General features: G+C 49.3%; 1 protein-coding gene across 1 annotated transcript; it reads left to right on the plus strand.

The window, feature by feature from the left end:
* The first annotated feature begins 806 nt into the window (after positions 1 to 806).
* HJURP (Holliday junction recognition protein) lies at positions 807 to 17,353 on the plus strand. The gene is made up of 9 exons (XM_022568012.3): positions 807 to 1,057; positions 1,267 to 1,333; positions 3,750 to 3,805; positions 7,181 to 7,274; positions 9,485 to 9,549; positions 10,739 to 10,831; positions 12,297 to 12,375; positions 14,446 to 16,040; positions 17,245 to 17,353. The coding sequence occupies exons 1-8, from the start codon at positions 962 to 964 to the stop codon at positions 16,017 to 16,019; spliced, it is 2,124 nt and encodes a 707-aa protein (XP_022423720.2). The 5' UTR covers positions 807 to 961; the 3' UTR covers positions 16,020 to 16,040; positions 17,245 to 17,353.
* The last annotated feature ends 1,659 nt before the right edge of the window (positions 17,354 to 19,012 follow it).

The raw sequence follows: 19,012 nt of genomic DNA on the forward strand, positions 1-19,012 counted from the left end.
AATCATGCTCAAAGTTATACTCATTTTTTATCACACATTGTGGTAACCGCACAAGCACATAAATACGGCTCAGTGATGGTGCTGAATCATCCATTCTCTAGAGAAAATATTACAAAATTAATACCAATGGAGCCGAGTATACAATAAAAATTATGTACCAAAAAGGTGTGCCAGGAGGTTAATAAAAATACCGTATTATGGGCTTCGCTGGTGGCGCAGCGGTTGAGAGTCCGAGCGGCTGGGCCCGTGAGCCATGGCCGCTGAGCCTGCGCGTCCGGAGCCTGTGCTCCGCCACGGGAGAGGCCACAACAGTGAGAGGCCCGCGTACCGCAAAAAAAAAAAAAAAAAATACCGTATTATATTCTCCTGGATTCAGTGACGTTTATCGTATTGCTCCTCTCTAAATGCATGTTCACTTTCCTGCCTCCTTTCGTATTCGTTATTCCGTGATGTCTTTCTCGGCTCTCCGCTCTCGTAACTGCGCAGAGACCAGAGGCGGCCTAGGCGAGAAAGCCGGCCCGGGGCAGGCCTCAGGGCGACATTCAGGTGAGGGGCTGCCCCCCACCGGCGGCGAGTCCCAGCGCAAGTCACCTGGACATCTCCGGTGCACGACAGGGGAAATCATACTCGTGTGGTCCTGTTGATTAACAAGCACTGGACGTGCGCAAGGAAGGTCACGCCAAACTCCTCCCAGCGTTAGGCGGCGGATCCCCGCCTCCCCTTTCCGCTCAGTGCGCGCGCCCCGGGCAGGGCGGGGTCGGAAGCTCGGGCACGGATTGGCTGGGAAAAAGCTGCGCCAACCTGTTTGAAAGGCCCAATCGGCGCCCGGCCTTTCCGAGACAGCCAATGGAAAACCGGAGGGGCGGGCCGGAAGGGCGGGAGTCGCTATTTGAACCGCGGCGCGGAGAGCAGTCCCCTGTTCGGCTTCCCGTCGAAGTAGGTATTTGGCTGTCTGCGAGCCATGGAGGGCGAGGTTCTGGGAGAGGACGCGCTGCTGCGGAAGCTCAGGGACAGCCGCCGCCGCTTCCAGAGGCGCATGCAGCAGCTGATAGAGAAGGTGCGGCTCCCCCCGCTGGAGGGGAGGGGGAGCGGGACGGAAGGGGAAGGAGTAGGGGCGGGAGGAGGAGGCAGGGTTGGGGACTGGGGGGCAGAGACGGGGGTTCGGGACCCCCGAGACTTGCAGCCTCGCGCTGGCGCCTTCTCAGCCCGGGTCAGGGGTTCCCCTCGGCCCTCCGATCTGACGGGATGCCCCTTCCTCTCCCGCAGTACAACCAGCCCTTCGAGGACGCCCCGGTGGTGCAGATGTCCACGCTGACCTACGAGACGCCCCAGGGTACGAGTCAGCCCCCCTTTCTGAATATTTACGGTTAAGAGTGTAACTAGAATAGTGTCCTACTAGAGTTTGAAATGCTGTCCCTGTTCTCTTGAAAATAAACCTTGTTCACCTAGTAGGTACTAAACCGTCACTAGTTCCCCTGAACGTATAAATTACTTATTTCCAACAGAATTACTTATTAAGACAGAATTCTGATGACACATAGATGCATCCTCATTAAAAATGTCCCCGCCTGGGTTGGTATCCCCGCTGGCTGTCTAATAGCCATGTCAGCTGGGGCCCATTGCTTTAGCCAGGCTGTGACTCAGTTTCTTCACCTGTAAAATGGAAAGATGATGACAATAATATTTACTTGGGGTGGAGATTGTGACAGTTACAGAAGATGAAGCTCTTGGAACAGTGCCTGGCACTAGTAAACACTCGTATTGACTGTTATTTGACGTTCTGAGTACTTTGGAATTTGACCTGAATCTAAGGAGAAGGACCCATTCTGTTTAATGGTTGATGCTGCAAACTGACTTAAATCTCATGGATTCTCTTTGGTAAATAGCTGGAGAAAGTTTGCACTGGGTGAGGTCAGTGCCTGCCATTCAGCCTCATTCCAACTCAGTATTACCTACTAAGGAAAGTGAATCTCAGAGCCGGTTCTGCTGTGCACCGGACAGACAGACACCAAACAGTTCGTAATTAAATGAAATCCTATCTCTGCTCTTTCAGCTGGCCTAGCCATACCCTGGGTGAAAATTTTATTCAGGCAGAAGCTAAGGTATTCCAGTAGTAGGTTTCTGTTACTCTGGCCTCTGTCAGGTGGTGACAAGTCTAACCCGGATGCAGGACTCAGGAGTGTGTAGGAATCATTCCTAAGGGTGCTGTCAACGGGCTTCACAGTGTCCTCACGGCCTGTTCATGCAAGGATGGGCAGTGTCTGGAATGTTTTGGTCAGTTCACATATCTTGAACACCACTAATTTCACCAGTGAAAACTCATTTCAGACTCCAGTTTGATGAGGACAGTTGTCAAGCATCAAACACTTTAGCATGTGGAGGACCTGCTGAAGAGCTTGTGGAAACAGATTCCTGGGGCCACTGACAGCAATGCTGGATGTGGATTCAGTGGGTCTGTGTTCTAACAAATTTCTAGCTGATGGGAGTGCAGCTCCCTAGACCCGTAGCTTCCCCTGGAGAGGCACTCAGTTAGGAAGTGGACTTTTTGATTAAATGCTAGCTGGCCACTCTTACAGGGTGAATTCCTGCAATTTAAGGCAAAACCATAGGGGGTAGATTGGAGCTAACAACCACACTGATTATGGTGAAGACAGCAGGTGAGTAAGAGTCATTCACATGTTGACAGCTAAGCATATATCTGTGCTTCTAAGAGTCTCAGGTTTCTCAACACCCTGCGAGGTGGGCGCTGTTAGAATCATCAGTGTTTCCTAGCAGAGGACACAGCAGAGAGAAGTTAAGGAACTTGCCTGTGGCACTTAGCCAAGGTGGCAAAGCTTTGGTTTGACTCCAAGCGCCTCTGTTCAAGCGTCGCTCTGTTCTGGAAAGGCCACACAGCTCAGTGGTCAGGACCCCAGAGAGTCACTCCCCTGGGTTCACAGCCTGGCCTCACCACATGGGCAAATGGCCTGGGCTGGTTATTTCACCTTCTCCTTGCCTCTGTCCCCATCTGTACAGTGAACTTCATGAGTATCTATCCGAAAGGAATTAAGAATACCATACAAGTTATATGTCAGTGAGTTGTAAATGAGGTGTACTTGGAAAGGGATAGACTGGAGCCTGGAAGAGTAAGCACCGTGTAATTATTGCTGCTGTTACCATCAACAACCACCTCAAGCCTCGCAACCCAATGATTGAATTTACCTGGAAGCCAACGGAGGTTTAGGGAGAGATTAAGTATCTTGCCCAGATTCTGCTAGCTAGTAAGTGTAGGACTCCAAAACTCAGTGTTTATCCCCTGTGCCGAGGGCTTGCTCTGTAACGTGTACATTGTCCTGAGAAAGCACTTGCATGGTACATGGGGTAGAGAGGTTGCCCTCGAAAAGTGATCTCTCTCTCTGTAGTATATGGATTACTCTCAGTATATGTATTTTGAGGACAGTACTTGGCATACATACGTTCGTTGTTTCCATTTAATTTGTGGCTTAATGCTGGATTCAATGAGCTGCTTGCTGCCTACCAGGTAGGAGAGATTTTCATTAATGACAGATTTTTGTCTAGTGTTGATTTTTGAAAAACCTTCAACCTCACAAAGACGAGAAACAGCAGAATATCAGGAACGTGGCTTGGTTATGTCTTGGTTATATTAGATCTTTCTGTTGCCTGTCACTTTGGTTTTCTTTGAATTCAGATTGAACAGAAACTCAGTGTTCATGATTACTTAAGTAGTCATTTTTATTTCTTTTCTTAAGGATTGCGAATTTGGGGAGGAAGATTAATAAAGGAAAGAAATACGGGACAAATCCAGGTATTCAATGTCAAATTTTATTGCCCCCATGCCTTGCCGTGGAGGAAGGTTGATGTGAATGAAGGTGGAGATGAGCTGGAACTGCGCCCAGGGCCACTGCAGGTTGTCGTTCCACAGTTTTCTCACCCTGACTGCCCTGTTTTCTTGTGTGTAAGGATTTACTGAGACGCATGTCTTCTGTTGCTTGTCAAGTGCAGGTAGGAGCATGTGATGCTTATGCCCCTTGCATCCCCCTGTGTTTCCCCTGCCATGGACCAAGGGGCTCTGACAGCTGGAGCCCACCTGTAAGGTGGAGCCAGCTGGATAGACCTCCCCCATCCCCAGCTTCAGCCACAGCTACCAACTTGCTTTGCCGGGTCCTTACAGGAAAGACCAAACCCAGGTCCTTCCGGGAAGGAAAAAGGCATCTTTCCCTCTTCTGAAAGGAGCAAGAGATTAGGGAGAGGGTGCCCTGTGCCGTTCACTACCTTTTAAAACCCAGGTGTGTTTTTCCCGAGTTTATCCATGGACACAGCAGCTATGTGATCTGTTACCTTCATGGGAGGGGCCTTCCTACTGTGAGACCCAGGGTGTCTTGTTTTTTTTGTGGCAGTGACTTTTGTAAGGATGTCTGGTATCTTCTTAATCACCATTTCTCACCATGTGGTGCTTCCTCGTGGCCTGTTGGGGAGCCAGTGCCCAAGAATGAAAACATCAGCATTAGGGTTACATAACAATTAACAGCAAATCTGAAATCAAATTTCCTCCGGATTGGTTATTTTAACACATAATACATTTAGTCATAGAAATGTTAGAAATACATATAACTACTGAAAATTAACCTGACATGTATATGCAGAGATAAGAGATAGTCACTAATAATAATAATATTTTAGTATACTGTGACACCTGTATATGTATTTATAAATACACATTTCTTTATCCCCTTTTTTCTTTTAAATACACTTTTTTTTACCCTCTTTTTTCCACTTAATACATATTGTGAAAACTCCTCTTTGTCATCTGTTGTATAATTCAATCTCCTTTTTAAAAATAAACCTGCTCTCTCATTGCTAGTCATTTAGCTATTTTCACTTTCCTTTATTATAAGTCAGGATCAGCGCTCTTTTCCTGCAAAAGTCTAGATCAGGGGTCCCCAACCCCTGGGCCATGGACCGTACCGGCCGCATAGCAGGAGGTGAGCGGCAGGCCAGCCAGCGAAGCTTCATCTGTATTTACAGCCGCTCCCCATCGCTCGCATTACCGCCTGAGCTCTGCCTCCTGTCAGATCAACGGTGACATTAGATTCTCATAGGAGCGCAAACCCTACTGTGAACTGCACATGCGAGGATCTAGGTTGCGCGCTCCTCATGAGAATCTAATGCCTGATGATCTGAGGTGGAGCTGAGGCGGTGATGCTAGCGCTGGGGAGCGGCTGCAAATCCAGATTCTCATTAGCAGAGAGGTTTGACGGCACAGAGACCATAATAAATCAGTTGCTTGCAGACTCATATCAAAACCCTATCAGTGAGTGACAAGTGACAATTAAGCTGCATCTTATGGAGTAGACTGGACATAAGCAACACACTTCAAGTGTCACTGTCTCCCATCACCCCCAGATGGGACCATCTAGTTGCAGGAAAACAAGCTCAGGGCTCCCACTGATTCTGCATTATGGTGAGTTGTATAATTATTTCATTGTATATTGCAACGTAATAATAGAAATAAAGTGCACGATAAATGTAATACACTTGAATCATCCCCAAACCATCCCCCCAACCCTCCCGCCCCAGTCCATGGAAAAATTGTCTTCCACGAAACCGGTCCCTGGTGCCAAAAAGGTTGGGGACCGCCGGTCTACATGATAAATATTTTAGGCTTTGCTGCCCACGTGGCCTCTGCTGCAGCTACTCAGCTCTGCATCGTAAGGGGAGGAGGCAGCCAAGGGCAATAGGCGAACAGACAGGTACAGCTATGTTCCAATAAAACTTTATTTATAAGACCCCTGTTATATACAGAGACAGAGAACCGTTCTTATCTCTTCCCAGTGCTGTCACCCCTGTTCAGTAAATGCCAAGAAGTGGGATCATTATGTCAAAGGATATTCATTCTTTAAATTATACATAATAATGGTACCCACTGATCAGCCAGTGCTTGAATGGTCTTGGTGGCAAAGTGTTCTCATCTGGACATTTATTTAATGTTTTTACTTAAAAAATTAGGAGGAGCCCTCCTTGGAATCTACGGAATTTTAAGCCCCTTTCCTGGGATTAGAAAACTGGGCGTGGTCTGTGATGACAACTCTGAGGTCTACAGCCTCACTCAAGTCACCACCTGCTGCCTGCCCTGGGGCAGTGGAAGCCGTAGGCCCCGTGGGCTGTGCATTGACTCAAGGGTTTGTCCTATCACGTGGCCTGGGTTCTCTTTCCGACCCCAGAGCTGCCTGTAGTTAGACGCTGGTGTCGATTGGCTGCTTCCCCATGATTCTCAGGCCAAGTTCTTCGATGCCTCCAGACACAAAACAGCTCCCCCAAGGCAAAGGTGGTGACATCCCCCAGGCAGGATTCACAGACACCTAGGAGATGATGCCTGGGCGCTGCCCCAAAAGGGACAGGCCTCACCACGTTCTCACTCCTGTTCTTGCAAGCCTGGGGTGGTCCTAAAAATATTTTAGCCAATCTGGCATCTTGAATTCTCCAGTTTCCCTAATGAGAGCCCATCCATGGCATTCGTTATGGTTGTTAGAGAGGCCAGTTGTGCAGATGAGGCTCTAGAGAGGGAAGCACGGCCTCCTCGGGGGCGGTCCACTGACTGCCCTGTGGGCTGAGCCCTGGTCAGGACAGCTGACCACCCCGTGGCCAGAGCTCAGGTTGAAAGTGGCTCCCCAAGCCAGGGTCCCACCACATGCTGAGGCTTTTAAAGGCATTGTGGGTCTCGTGACATGGAGATAAATTCACTGTTAAGATAAAAAAGTAACAGAAAGTCCCCCAGGGGCCTCTTGAATTTCCGGATTCTACCTGAGGATCTGGTGACAGTTGTGTTCTGTTTTGGCCTTGGCCCTGTGCTCGCCTCCAGGCCAGGGCGTCCTGGGCCTGTCCACTCGTGCCCCTGTTTCCCCACTTTCCCTGCTCCATCACTTACCATCCAAGTGGTTTCTGAGGCAGCAGCCCTTGGCACGGCCAGAGGAAGAAAGCTCTGTTCTTTTTCCAAGGGAAAGGCTTGTCTATCTGCTAGGAGTTTTGAGGCCTTTTGTACCATAATATTCTAGAAGAGAAGCCCCAGGAAACTTCCTGTTCTCTCATACGCTAAAGGAAGAGGAAGGATTGTCAGTGTGTTACTTGACAGTGGCTTTGAAATGTGTTATGACCGAATCAAGCGTATCTTATCGACTTCAAGGGCTCCCCGGTGAAGACGGATGACAGGACAGATGGACCCACGCGAGTCCCAGCTGGAGGTCACGAGCTTCCCTTGCCCTGCACACAAGTTGAGGGTGAGTGTCCTGGCACTAGAAAGCCAGGTCCGGAGGGACGTGGGTTTTTTGTCAGAACGTTTCAAGTCTAGATCCCTCACTCTGACTTTTTCCAAGGTGTATTTTAAAAACTAAAACATTTGAAAGTGCCCTGTTACTTCTTTCTAAGCTCTTCTAAGGAGCTGTTTCGCTCACAGTTACATTGTGGTACTTGACACATAAAGGGTACTCAAATATTCTAGAATAATAAAGCCCTCACCCCCACCCACCCATTTTGTTTTGTTTTGACCTTTTGCCAAAAAATAAAATTAATCTCAAGAATTTATTAACAGTAAGACTTTGATGTGCCCTTGCGGGCTGGTGTCATGGACCACTAAGTCCTACGTGCCCTGCAGGCATCCTTTTTCCTGCTTCCTGTTTCCGTGGGGCCTCCTTTCCCTTCCTCAGACTAGCCGTGCTGCTGAGCCCCTGGCCCAGTCTGTTTTCTCAGAAATCCACCCATCATCTTTCTTTCTGTCCCAGCCTCTCCCTCTACCCTGGGTACATCCCATCAGCTCTCACCTTGAACACACAGAACAGAATTCGTATCTCCCGTCTTGGGCCCCTTTCTAGCTGCCTCCCTGTGTTCACCTTCCCTTCACAACCCAGTCTGTACCAGTGGCCCGTTTCACCGCCTCTGGTGTTCTTGCCCCCGTGCACACCTCAGCTGATCCCCTTCTGGCTTCTGGCTCCGGCTCAAAAGCACACCTTGTGGTGAGGCTCCCGGCGGCCCCGTGGCTGAATCTGGTTGGCATTCTTCTGATTTTTATCCTGTTGTCCTCTCAGTAGCATTCAAAGCTCCTGGAAAGTCTGGCCGTGACCTCAGTGCCCCTGAGCTCCCCGGGCTTTCTCCCTCCTGTCAGCCCCTCTATCGTCCCACCTCCCACCTTCGCTGGTGCCCTTTCCCAAGAGTTGGGCATCTTTTTCCCTCACTCCAGTGGAATCCCCTGCCCAGACCCGCTCTGGGTATGTTTATTGCCAGCGGCCTCTCGCTCCTTGAACTCTGTCTGCACTCTGCATATCTCAGCTCAAAAAGCCAACCCAACAGACCTGTCCTCAGGACAAGGCCACCACCGTCTTCCCTGTAGAATGAGCCAGAAACCCAGCATCCTCTTGGCCTCAGCCCCTCCCTCTTCCTCATACCTGAGACAGCGCTGTTCCGTGCCTTTGCCACCACCGTCTCTCTTGCCGGTGCCAGCTCCTGTCTCCACCTTGCCTCCACCCCGCTGACACCTTTAAACGTGCGAATCTGGTCACATGGCTTCTCTGTTCAAAGCACTGCAATGGCTGCCCATTCCTCTGAGAGTGAAAAGAGTTCAGACCATGCCTGACCTGCCCACTGTCTTTTCGCTGCCCCCTGGAAGCCCCCTGGTCCCCAGATCGGAGCATACTCCCACTTTTACCTGTGTGCTCCACACCTGGCTCTTCCCCTTGTGGCAGCTAACCAGCTGAGTAATTACAGACTTTGTAATTGTTCTTGAACACCCATGTCCTGTGGGACTGGCCTTTCTGCGGCCTTTGGCCGCCCTGCCCAGGCCCTTGCCCACACTGGGCAGTCAGAAATATGGGTGGAGTCCTAAAGGGGAAACCGGTGGTCTTTCAGATCAGAACTAGAAAGAACTTGATGGAGATGTTTACTCATGGGTGTTATTTGTATCAATCCGAATTTTAACTCCATAAAGCCTTGGGTCCATGAATTTCCTGCACTGCTTGAAATCAGTAGAAATAGTTCTTCTTGAGCTGAACTGTCCAGTGTGGTAACCACTAGCCACCTGTGACTATTCAGATTCATTGAAAATTAAGTGAAGTTTAAAATTCAGTTCCCTAGCCTCCCTACCCGCATTCCACGTGTTCAACAGACACGTGTGGCTAGTGGCTGACATCCTGGACAGCAGCTGGGGGACCTTCCGCCATCACAGAAGGTTCTACTGGACAGTGCTGGCCTAGAGGGACTCAGCTTCCAGGATCAGAGGCCATGGAAAGAGCCAGAGGTGATACAGAAGTTGCTTTCCCACGTCTCCCCGACTCTGGGCGTGTTCCTGTTCTGATGGTTTCTCTGCATGGTGACAGATGGCCATGTCCCTATTAAAGGGGGCCACTGTAAGGTGTACTCAAGCAATGCAAAAACTATCCTCGAGAGAAAAATGCAAGCTTTCTTTAAAAATTCTGATGGAAATCTCCTTTGCTTTTAGATTCAGTAAGCAGTGATACTGATACAACTTTATTCCAAGAAGATGTGGTTGCTGGTAACTTGATGGTAAGACCTGTCTTTTGTAATGAAGGGACAGAGTTGAGGCTTGGGGACAAGTACACATTCTCATGACCTGCATCTTCCTGTAAGTCCCCTTCTGAGGCTCGCTCTTTGCTGACATCGCCCCTCAAGTCTCTGTCCCCACGTTCAGATCCCCTAAGGCAGCAAGTCACCCCTTCTCGGTTTAGCACGTACTGCCCCAGTTCAAGCCTGATTTACTGAACTTACGTAAATGTTGGGTGACGTTCCCTCTGCAAATAGAACAATCCCGGTGTGCCCTGGGCCTTGACCGACCTCACGGTGTAGAAAGTTGGGTTCTGAGTCGGTCTTTCCCCATAGAGACGGTGTCATAAGGGAGGCGCTCTGGGGAGCATTTCCAGGTCAGCCCTTGGGATGGACGGGAACACACAGGACAGAATCCACCCGAGCCTCTGACCTCACCCCTGGGTCAGACGCCAGAACAGCTGGCGTGGGGTTTTCTTCTAAAAGCACTACTTTTGTACAGAGGTTTGCCCACACACCCGTGTGTGACTTGTAGTGTCTACCTAGAATTAGGTGGTGGCCCTAGGGGAGGAAAGGGGTGCGTTGTGAGGTGTTGTGTCGGGGTGGCAGTGAAGGGGAGCAGGCGGCCCTGACAGTAAAGGGCCAAGGTGTCAGCCATTCCCCGGTGTGTTCCTGTGTCTCCCCGGTCTGCAGCCCCAGGCCCTGACTAAGCCCCACCGGGGTGCACAGTGGAGGCTGAGGTCCCCCATTTCCAGTGTATGGCAGGTGAGGGATAGGAGAGGCAAGGGTTCCTGCCCCCTGAGTTGGACACTGAACTTCTTTTCTTAGAAACATACCAACTGGGGTCAATTCCAGTAGTTGTGTCCTAAACTCACCGAAGAATATTGTTTCTTTTTTTCTCTTGTTCTAGTAATATTGTCATAAACTTCTCCAAACTGGTATGTTTTGTCTTTCTATTTTCTTTCGGATTGTTACCATTGGGTCAGTTCCCTAAAGTCGGATTCCAGGGTCAGGTAGATTTTCAGAGGGGGCTGGACCACTTTGTGCTGCTAACAGTAGGAGGTGAAGAAGTGACTTCGAGGAACTTCATTTAAAGACATGTACACTAACGGGCTTGCCAGTGTGTCCCAGGATCCCAGAGCTCGGCCGTACCCAGCAGCTCTTACGAATACTGACTTCTCTTTGGTGTCAGCCTGCAGTGCCCTGGAGCCCATTGAAAACTGAGCTAAGGAGGAAGTACTTGACACAAGTGGATATCCTGCTGCAGGATGAAGGGTGTTTGGAGGTAATGTTTCCTAGGGCGTGTCTTCATATAAGTAAACCATGAACAAGAGACACACTGAGGTGTCATCTCGTCTTGTTCACTTGCTACAGAGCCTGCAAAGAGCATTTCAACGGCTGCTTCCAAACCGTTTCGCTCACAGGCTCCCCAGTTCCTGCTCTTCCTGAGTAAACACTCTGGGACCCTCGGACAGCGGGATCGGCTGCCCGCTATGCTCTGGGCAGCTCACAGGATCTAGTAGGGCCCCCACCCTCAGGCAGAGGGCTTTTAAGCCACAGAATTAGGGAAGCTGTAGCGCCCACCTCCCTCCTTCCCTGCCGTGACCGGGGCTGCCACGGGCCACAGGGCACCTGTTCTGCCTGCTTTGGCCGTGATGTTGGCGAGATCGGGGGCTGCGGTGGACCCCGTGGGAGGTGGGCAGCTCATCAGCCCCTCTCCCAGGCCTGGCAGCCAGTTTCCTGGAGCTTTGCCTGAAGGAGAGCAAAAGGCTAAAGGTGGAGTTCACGCAAGGATGCCAACTCTTTAGTTTTCCAAGTTCTGTCAGTCTCATCTAAAACAAAGGACATTTTTTTAAAATTAATTTTATTTTTTGGCTGTGTTGGGTCTTCGTGTCTGTGCGAGGGCTTTCTCTAGTTGCGGTGAGCAGGGGCCACTCTTCATGGCGGTGCGCAGGCCTCTCAACTATCGCGGCCTCTCTTGTTGCGGAGCACAGGCTCCAGACGCGCAGGCTCAGTAGTTGTGGCTCACGGGCCCAGTTGCCCCGTGGCATGTGGGATCCTCCCAGACCAGGGCTCGAACCCGTGTCCTCTGCATTGGCAGGCAGACTCTCAACCACTGTGCCACCAGGGAAGCCCCCAAAGGACATTTTAATACCAAATAACTAGGAAGTATGTGTTCTGGAATAAATAATTCATCTCAGAGGCAGCCAACTCAACAGGAGCGTGGATATTTTCTTACGCTGCTGCTGACAGAAGCCTGTATCTGAACGAGTGGATGTACGGGAAATGCCTTTTTCCTTAGTCTGGAAGCAGCAAGCGTGGCCTTTTGGTCGCCCTGCCTGTCGGGGAAGGAGGCCAGGGCTGGGACCAGCTCCGTTGTCCCAGCAACAGGTTCTCCTTCCCTCCATCTACCTGGACCGGCCGTCCTTGCTGTCAGAGGATAACGGTGGAGGAGGAAAAGCCGCCAGACCTCCCGAGAGAGATTCTGGCAGACGTGGGGCAGTGGTGGCCCTTGGGCGGTAGGGGGCGATACCTGGAGGCCATGGGGGCAGAACTCCTGGATCTTGCTAAGACAGCTCTTCCCACCACTGCTGGAGGCCCAGCCAGCCGCTGTCTGTCATCGTGGTCGCGCATGTCACCACTGCAGCCGCAGATGGATGCGCCGTCAGTGGTTGGGAGAGCAGTTGGGGCAGGAAGCCCGAGCCAGCACCTGACAACTCCTTTGTTAAAGTCATCTGCTTTGATTTCAGTGTGCCAGTTACGGAGAGGGAAAGGACACCCGTACGACCCTGGTCCCTTCATTGGCCTCGCCCGCCAGGCCTGCCCGAGGTGAGTGTGACGTAGAAACTTTGCACGGACCATTCACTTGTGGTAGAGCCACAGTGCCCTGAGCTGGGTATGTTTCATCACCACGAACTGTGAGAGACACGTGCACGTCATAGGTAAATTATTAAGTGTTAAGAAACAAAGTGCTCCTTCCTTCTGGGACTCGCATGCTAATTGCTAATTAGCTCTTTATCCCAACTTAACATTTTGAAAATTTTTGAATCTCCAGAAATGTAGGACTCATACAATAAACATCCTTTCCCGACATTTAGCAATTCACATTGTGTCACGCTTGCTCTATCGCTCCCGACATACACGCACGTACACGTGTATGTATTTGCGTTCGTGTATATACCATCCCTAAATGCTCCAGTGTCTCCGAAGAACAGGCTGAGTCCCCTCAGAACCACATTAAACTTGGCACACGTTGAAATGTCACAGTGACACGATACAGTTTTACCCAGTCGCGCCATCGTTGTCATTTGCAGCCTTTTTTGTTTGTTGAACCAGCTCAGGACCCACTGGGGCACCACCTGTCGTGCTGACTGTCTCCTTCAGTCCAGAAGGGCCCCTTGGCCTTGCCGTTGTCGCCATCATAATCTTTGCCATCACTGACTTTCTTGAATAATCCTGGCCTCCAGTAGATTTGCAGAATGTCCTTCAATTTGGACTTATATGTGGTTAAGTTTATGTTAAACATTTTTGGCAAAAATACTACACAGGTGACGTTTTTGTCCTCTCGGGACGTCCTGTCAGCCTGTCCCATTGTTAGTGACTTGAGTCTGGTTGCACAGTTGAGGCAGAGGCCCCACCAGTTTTCTCACTGCAGAAGTGCCTTTTATCCTTGGAATCATCTGTGGATGACCCCTTGAAGTTGCCTGGTAGCCTTTTCCCCAGAACCCTCGCACCCCATGGTTTTTAGCATCTCGCCATGACCGTTGCCTGAGCTGCGGCCGAACACAGGCCTTTTCTGGTTCTGCCATTCCCCCTGCCTGCATTCGTTGGCATTCTTGTATAAAGAAGGTTGAGCTGTCTCCCTTCCATTTCTTTTTTTCCCTTCCTTTATCCTCCCCAACATGCTTTTTCTTTATTTAACTTTTCCAGAATCAGTAAGAACTCATGGACTCTTTTTTTTTTTTTTTAAATTCACATAAGAATCTGTTGACAGTTTTCATCACCCGTTAAGCCTGGAGGAGCCCCTTCCGTGCTGGCTTCTGCGTCCTCCGACCTGTCCCCGTGGGGTTTTGAGCTCTTCCTCCCCCACCCTGATTCCAGAGTTTTCCCCCAGCCCCCGCTGGCTCCTCCTTAACAACGAGGCTCATTTGGCCAGTCGTGCAGCACAAAGTAGCCTCAGAATCACAGCACCTGGTACCACTCTGCTCAACAATGCTGAAGAAGGTTCCAGATCTCCAAGCAACATTGTCATCCTCAGATAATATCCCACTGAGGGAGCACGTTCAGAGTTATTTGGATTCTATTTTCTCTTTTGGTTGTTGTCAGTCTGACTTACAGTCAGGGTCATGTTCCCTGTCTGTATTCAGTTTTAGAGTTATCCCCATCTTTGTTGGTTTAATTTTATTTTTCTAATATGTAAAACATTTAACATGATGCAAAAGTCAAAGCCGTGTGAAGAGGTGTGTTCAGGAGTCTTCTCCCTTCCCCACCCAGCCCTGTAGGCAAACAGGGTCATTATTTTCTGGTTTCTAATTAATCTTTGACAAGGCAACCGATTTCCAAACCATCACACAGGGAAGGAGGACTCCTTTTAGGAAGGTCAGTGGAGAGTAAATTGTTTTGGTAGCTAGAAAGAAATCTCTGAGAAGAGTCTATTCCCAAATATTTGTGAATTTTTCTTTTGCTTTTGTTTTTCACATTGCTTAAAAAGAACTCACAATGTTATGTTATACTCCTGAAACTAACGTAATGTTATATGTCAGTTATATCTCAATTAAAAATAATAATTAAAAAAAAGTAAAAACCCTGGTCCCCATCCAGCCTTCGGTTCCCTGATCTCTGCATGTGGTCGGTTTTAAATGGTTAACGCGCCTTTGCCTTGTGTGTGTGTTTCTCCAGGATACTATGGTGACATCTCTGAAGAGAGCCCCGGTGGCCCATTTCAGCCAACTTCATTGCCCAGAGAGGGTGATGCTTTGCGCTCTAGCTCAGCAGGCCTGGCCCTGGTGCCGAGGGGTGATGACATCTCCTTACAGGGAGGGACGGGTGGCAGCAGCTTCTCAAGCGGCCCATGCTCTGAGGCTGAGGACATCTGCAACGCGACACTCAGCGATCTGTACGCGGGCATGCTGCACTCCATGAGCTGCCTGCTGGGTGTGAGGCCCTCCTGCGTCATCTCCACCAAGACGTTCATCCGCCAGAACTGGAGCTCCAAGCGGAGGCACAGGTGTAAGAGCAGAATGGACAGAACGAGCTGCAGAGGAGGCGGGCGCTCTCGGAGGAGCCCCCGGGAGAGACGTCCACCCGGCTGCGAACCTGCGAAGGACGTGGCAGTGTTAAGAGATCGCGAGAACGTACTCAATGTTTCTGGCCATAAGATGGGTTTAAAACTGGGAAGGGCTTTTCTTGAAGTAAACCAACCCCAGATCCACGCATTCGCGTCACATTGGAAGGAGCTTCCGAGAACGCCTCAGAAGCATCATTCTTCATTGACTTACTTAGACTCCAATGCAGTGTATCATCTTGATCAGGAAAATAGATTCATGACATTAAAGTGGTTGATTTCTCCTGTAAAAATAGGTTCTAGACCCAGAGTACCGCCGGGCGAGGGAGGGAATCGTTATAGGGAGATCGAAATCAGATTTGACAAGCTTCATCAGGAATATTGCTCGAATCTTAGGAAGCAGCCCTGCCTGACATACCTTCCCGGCTCCTCGGCTGTGGATGTGTACAGAGGTGGTCCAGCAAGCCCTGGGAGCCCCCAGGGCATAGAAGCCCACAGGCCGAGTAGCCCTCTCCGCAGAGCAAAAGCTAAGAGGTTGAGTGAGGCTTTTGAAAGCCTGGGCAAAGGATCTATCAGAGAGGGTAGCTGCCCACCAAAGAGTGACTCCTTCCCTTCACTTTCAAAGACCAACTCCACACGTAGCCCGGGCCGCTCAGAGCAGACCTCTGACCTTGCTTGTCAAGGAAATGATCTGGGAGGATTTAGGAAGTCGGTATCACTCAACAAAGCCATTTCAGTACCCAGGGTACAGCCTCCAGGCTGTGCCAGGGATCGTTACGATGACATTAAAGAAAAATTTGACAAGCTTCATCAAAAGTATTGCCAAAAATCGCTTCAGCAGACGCAGGTGCCTTCATGTACCAGAGCATCTCCAGATAAAGCAAGTGTGGGAGTTCGGTATCAAAAAGAAGACTTCTCAGGAAAATTCCATCCAGACTCTGGCTCCCAGGACCCCCCAAACTTGTCATCATCACCCCAGCAGAGCATTAAAAGTCCCCTCGGCTCAAACACAATTAGGGCCCCTCCATCTACAGGTTTTGCTCTCGATGCCAGCTGGGGCCATCAAGTCCCCACAAAACGACGCCGATTATCAGACCCTCAGGTGTGCAGACGGTGGACTGGACCCTGGGATTTCTCACCTGTGGGCAGAGCCATCCCGAGGCCTGGGGAAGAGGCTGGTGCTGTATAGGCCACCTGGGAAGAGAAGAAGGTACGTTTCTGTTTGTCGAATGTGGGTGTTTTGCAACAGGATCCTTAGGTGTTAATTTTCCGAACTTTCTCCCAAATTCTTTTCCTTCCTCTAAAATCAGCATTTTTACACGTTTTCTATTGGAATGCATTTAGGGGATGTTTCTAAAAAGCTTCCCTTAAGACACTCTATCCCATCCTTGTCAAACTGTCACTTCCAGCCTCTTCACCTCACACTCAGAACGTAGCTGTTGCAGGCAAAACTGATCTAGAATTGACGACTCTGACCCCTTCTGGATCCCTCCTGGGGACAGAGCAGGAGTCGGCCCTTGGAGAACCCCCAGCAGCATCCCACACACGTGAGGGGCCGGACCACACGCTGCTGCTCGGCCCACGGTCTCCTGTCCTCCCCACTGAAGTCCATCTGCTCCCCAGCCTTGGCCACGGTTTAGCTTGTGCAGGTGCCTTAAGCTGCGCTTTACCCTGCATGCACCATTGTATCTTCTCCAGAGGGAAGCCGCCCTGAGTGGTTAAATTTTCTCACATGGGTGCCAGCTTTCCCAGCGTGCATTTCAGCGTGTCGCACGCAGGGATTTGGGCGATGTATCCCGAGTCCATGTCACTTGTCCACTGGCTGATGGGATCTGACTGAGTTTGGTTTGGCCGGCTCCTTCTGGAACTACAATATAAACATACTTAACCATTTTTCTGTATTTTCTTTTCTTTCTCTACTTAACATTATAAATTTCTTGAGGAAAGGGACCGAATCTGCATGAGCTGTGAACACAAGGAATTTTAAGGGCTAACCTCTGAGTGCCCTCTGTGCTCCAGGCCGTGTTAACCCTTTTTCACACCTTCCTTCCTTAATCCCCATGTGAACACTTTGATTGGATAGGCTCTGCCCAATAGGCAGTGCTAGCTCTTCTTCTTATAAATGAGGAAATGTAGTCTTAACCGCTGAATCCACACAGGCAGTGCGTGGCTGGGCCGGGATTCCAAAGCCCGTGGCCTTAACCACCAGTTTGCACGGCCTGCCTGAGGAGTTACCGTTACTTTTTTTTTTCTTTACGTTCTGTAGGGTATTTATTAAGCATCATAGCATTCTCTATAATGGCTCAAATATTTATATATATTCGGTGGAGTTGAATACAACAGTTAAGCTTTTGGGGGCAGGCAATGGGAATTATAATGGAATTATACTGAAATCCTTTTTTTTTTCTTTTTAGAGGAAAGAACCACACATCTTTCAGGATGGAAGAGAAAAGTGATTTTGTGTTAGAAAACCTCAAAGCTGAAAATCTACTGCCAAGTTATTCTGAAGTATTCCCTCTTTCCTCTCTGATTTTTGTGTATTTTTTTAAATTCTCAAGAATATGTGACAACTTGCTTTGCTTATCTGCCCTTCAAAGCAAATTTCTATGAAATTGGTTCTGTTGAGATGACTCTCTGGGTTCTTGGAAATTATTTGAATAAAGTTGACCAGTTAAAAATTTTAATGATATTCTTTATAGGCCGATTTTTCTCATGTTTTCTTTGTTACATTTAGACGTGACCAGAGAATCCTCCCTTACATTTCCTATTTCCTTAGAAAAATCATTTGCTATGAAACCTAAGTTTCAGCCCTGGGTACAGTGATCCTGGAAGGAAAATACAGCTGCTTAGTCTTTTAAATTCAGACTCATGGGACTTGGTATCTTCCATAATAGGAGGTAGCAAATTGAACCATCATACAACTTAACCCATAAAAGTAATTCCTAATATTTTTAGATGAAAACATAAACAGTCCTGTGATGGTCCCAAAACACACTTGTAGCCACTCAGCACCCATGACACAGCACCCATGACACCTCATGATTTTTATTGGAGCTGTTTATAATAGAATATCACAGTGACTTGCTTTTTTGTTTTTGGTTTTTTGACTGTTTTAACTTCTATGCCCTTTAATTTTGTCTATATTTTTGATACACATAACATTTAAATTTTTTAATTCTTGTTTTCGTTTTTTCAGTTGTAGAGACAGTTTCTCATCTGGGCCACCATAAGGTCCAGAGGGCTTATTGGCTTGTACTGGAATGGGCCAAGGTAGACACTGGGAACGTAGGGAGCTCTGGCAATTCACTGGTTCTCGCATCTCTCTCTGGTGGAATTTCAATGATCTCCAAGTATAAATTCCCCCCTTATAACTTGGCCTTGGACAGTGACTTTTTTAGATAAAATATTTCAAGTACTCAGAACACAGTGACAAAACCCGTGTACCAACATCCTGAGTAAATGGTTAATACATTGCTGTGTGTAATGGATTTTTTAAGTAGAAGTTTAGAGATGAGATCGAGTTGCACACCTTTCCTTTCCACCCTCCGTCCCTAGGTGACCATTCTCCCTGTATTGATGTACCTTTCCGCCCACACCTTGTTTCACTAGGACATTACCTGTGTGTTTTACTAAGCTCTGGCTGCCGTAACAAAATACCAAAGACTGGGCACTTAAACAGCAGGAGTTCGTTTCTGGAGGCTGGGAGACTGAGATCAGGGAGCCAGCACGGTCGGGCTCTGGGAGGACCCACTTCCCGGCCCACAGACAGCCACCTTCTTGCTGTGTCATGTGGACAGAGGAGGAGCTCTGGTGTCTCTTAGGAGGGCACTGATCCCATCATGGGGGCCCCACCTTCGTGACCTCATCCAAACCCGATTACCTCCCAAAGGCCCTGTCTCAGCTACCATCACACTGGGGGTTAGGGCTTCCACTTGTGAATCTGGGGGACCATGTTCAGCCCACAGCCCTGTGAACCGGGAGGGCCTGCACTGCCTGGAGTCGAGAGCCTGGCCGAGAGCCTTACACCTTGCAGGAGGTTCATTTTCCCTCAGTACAGGCTGGCAGGGGACTGCTGGCTCAGACCGGATGGGTATGGCCCTGCAATTCTACACCTTTCCCGCGTGCCTGCGGCTTCCTGAGAGCACAACCCCCGTTTCTCCTTCATCAAGAAAACTATCATCC

Source organism: Delphinapterus leucas, chromosome 8 (genome assembly GCF_059928025.1).
Source record: "Delphinapterus leucas isolate spDelLeu-1000000601 "Yukka" chromosome 8, BTC_Dleu_Yukka2, whole genome shotgun sequence".
Lineage (NCBI taxonomy): Eukaryota > Metazoa > Chordata > Mammalia > Artiodactyla > Monodontidae > Delphinapterus > Delphinapterus leucas.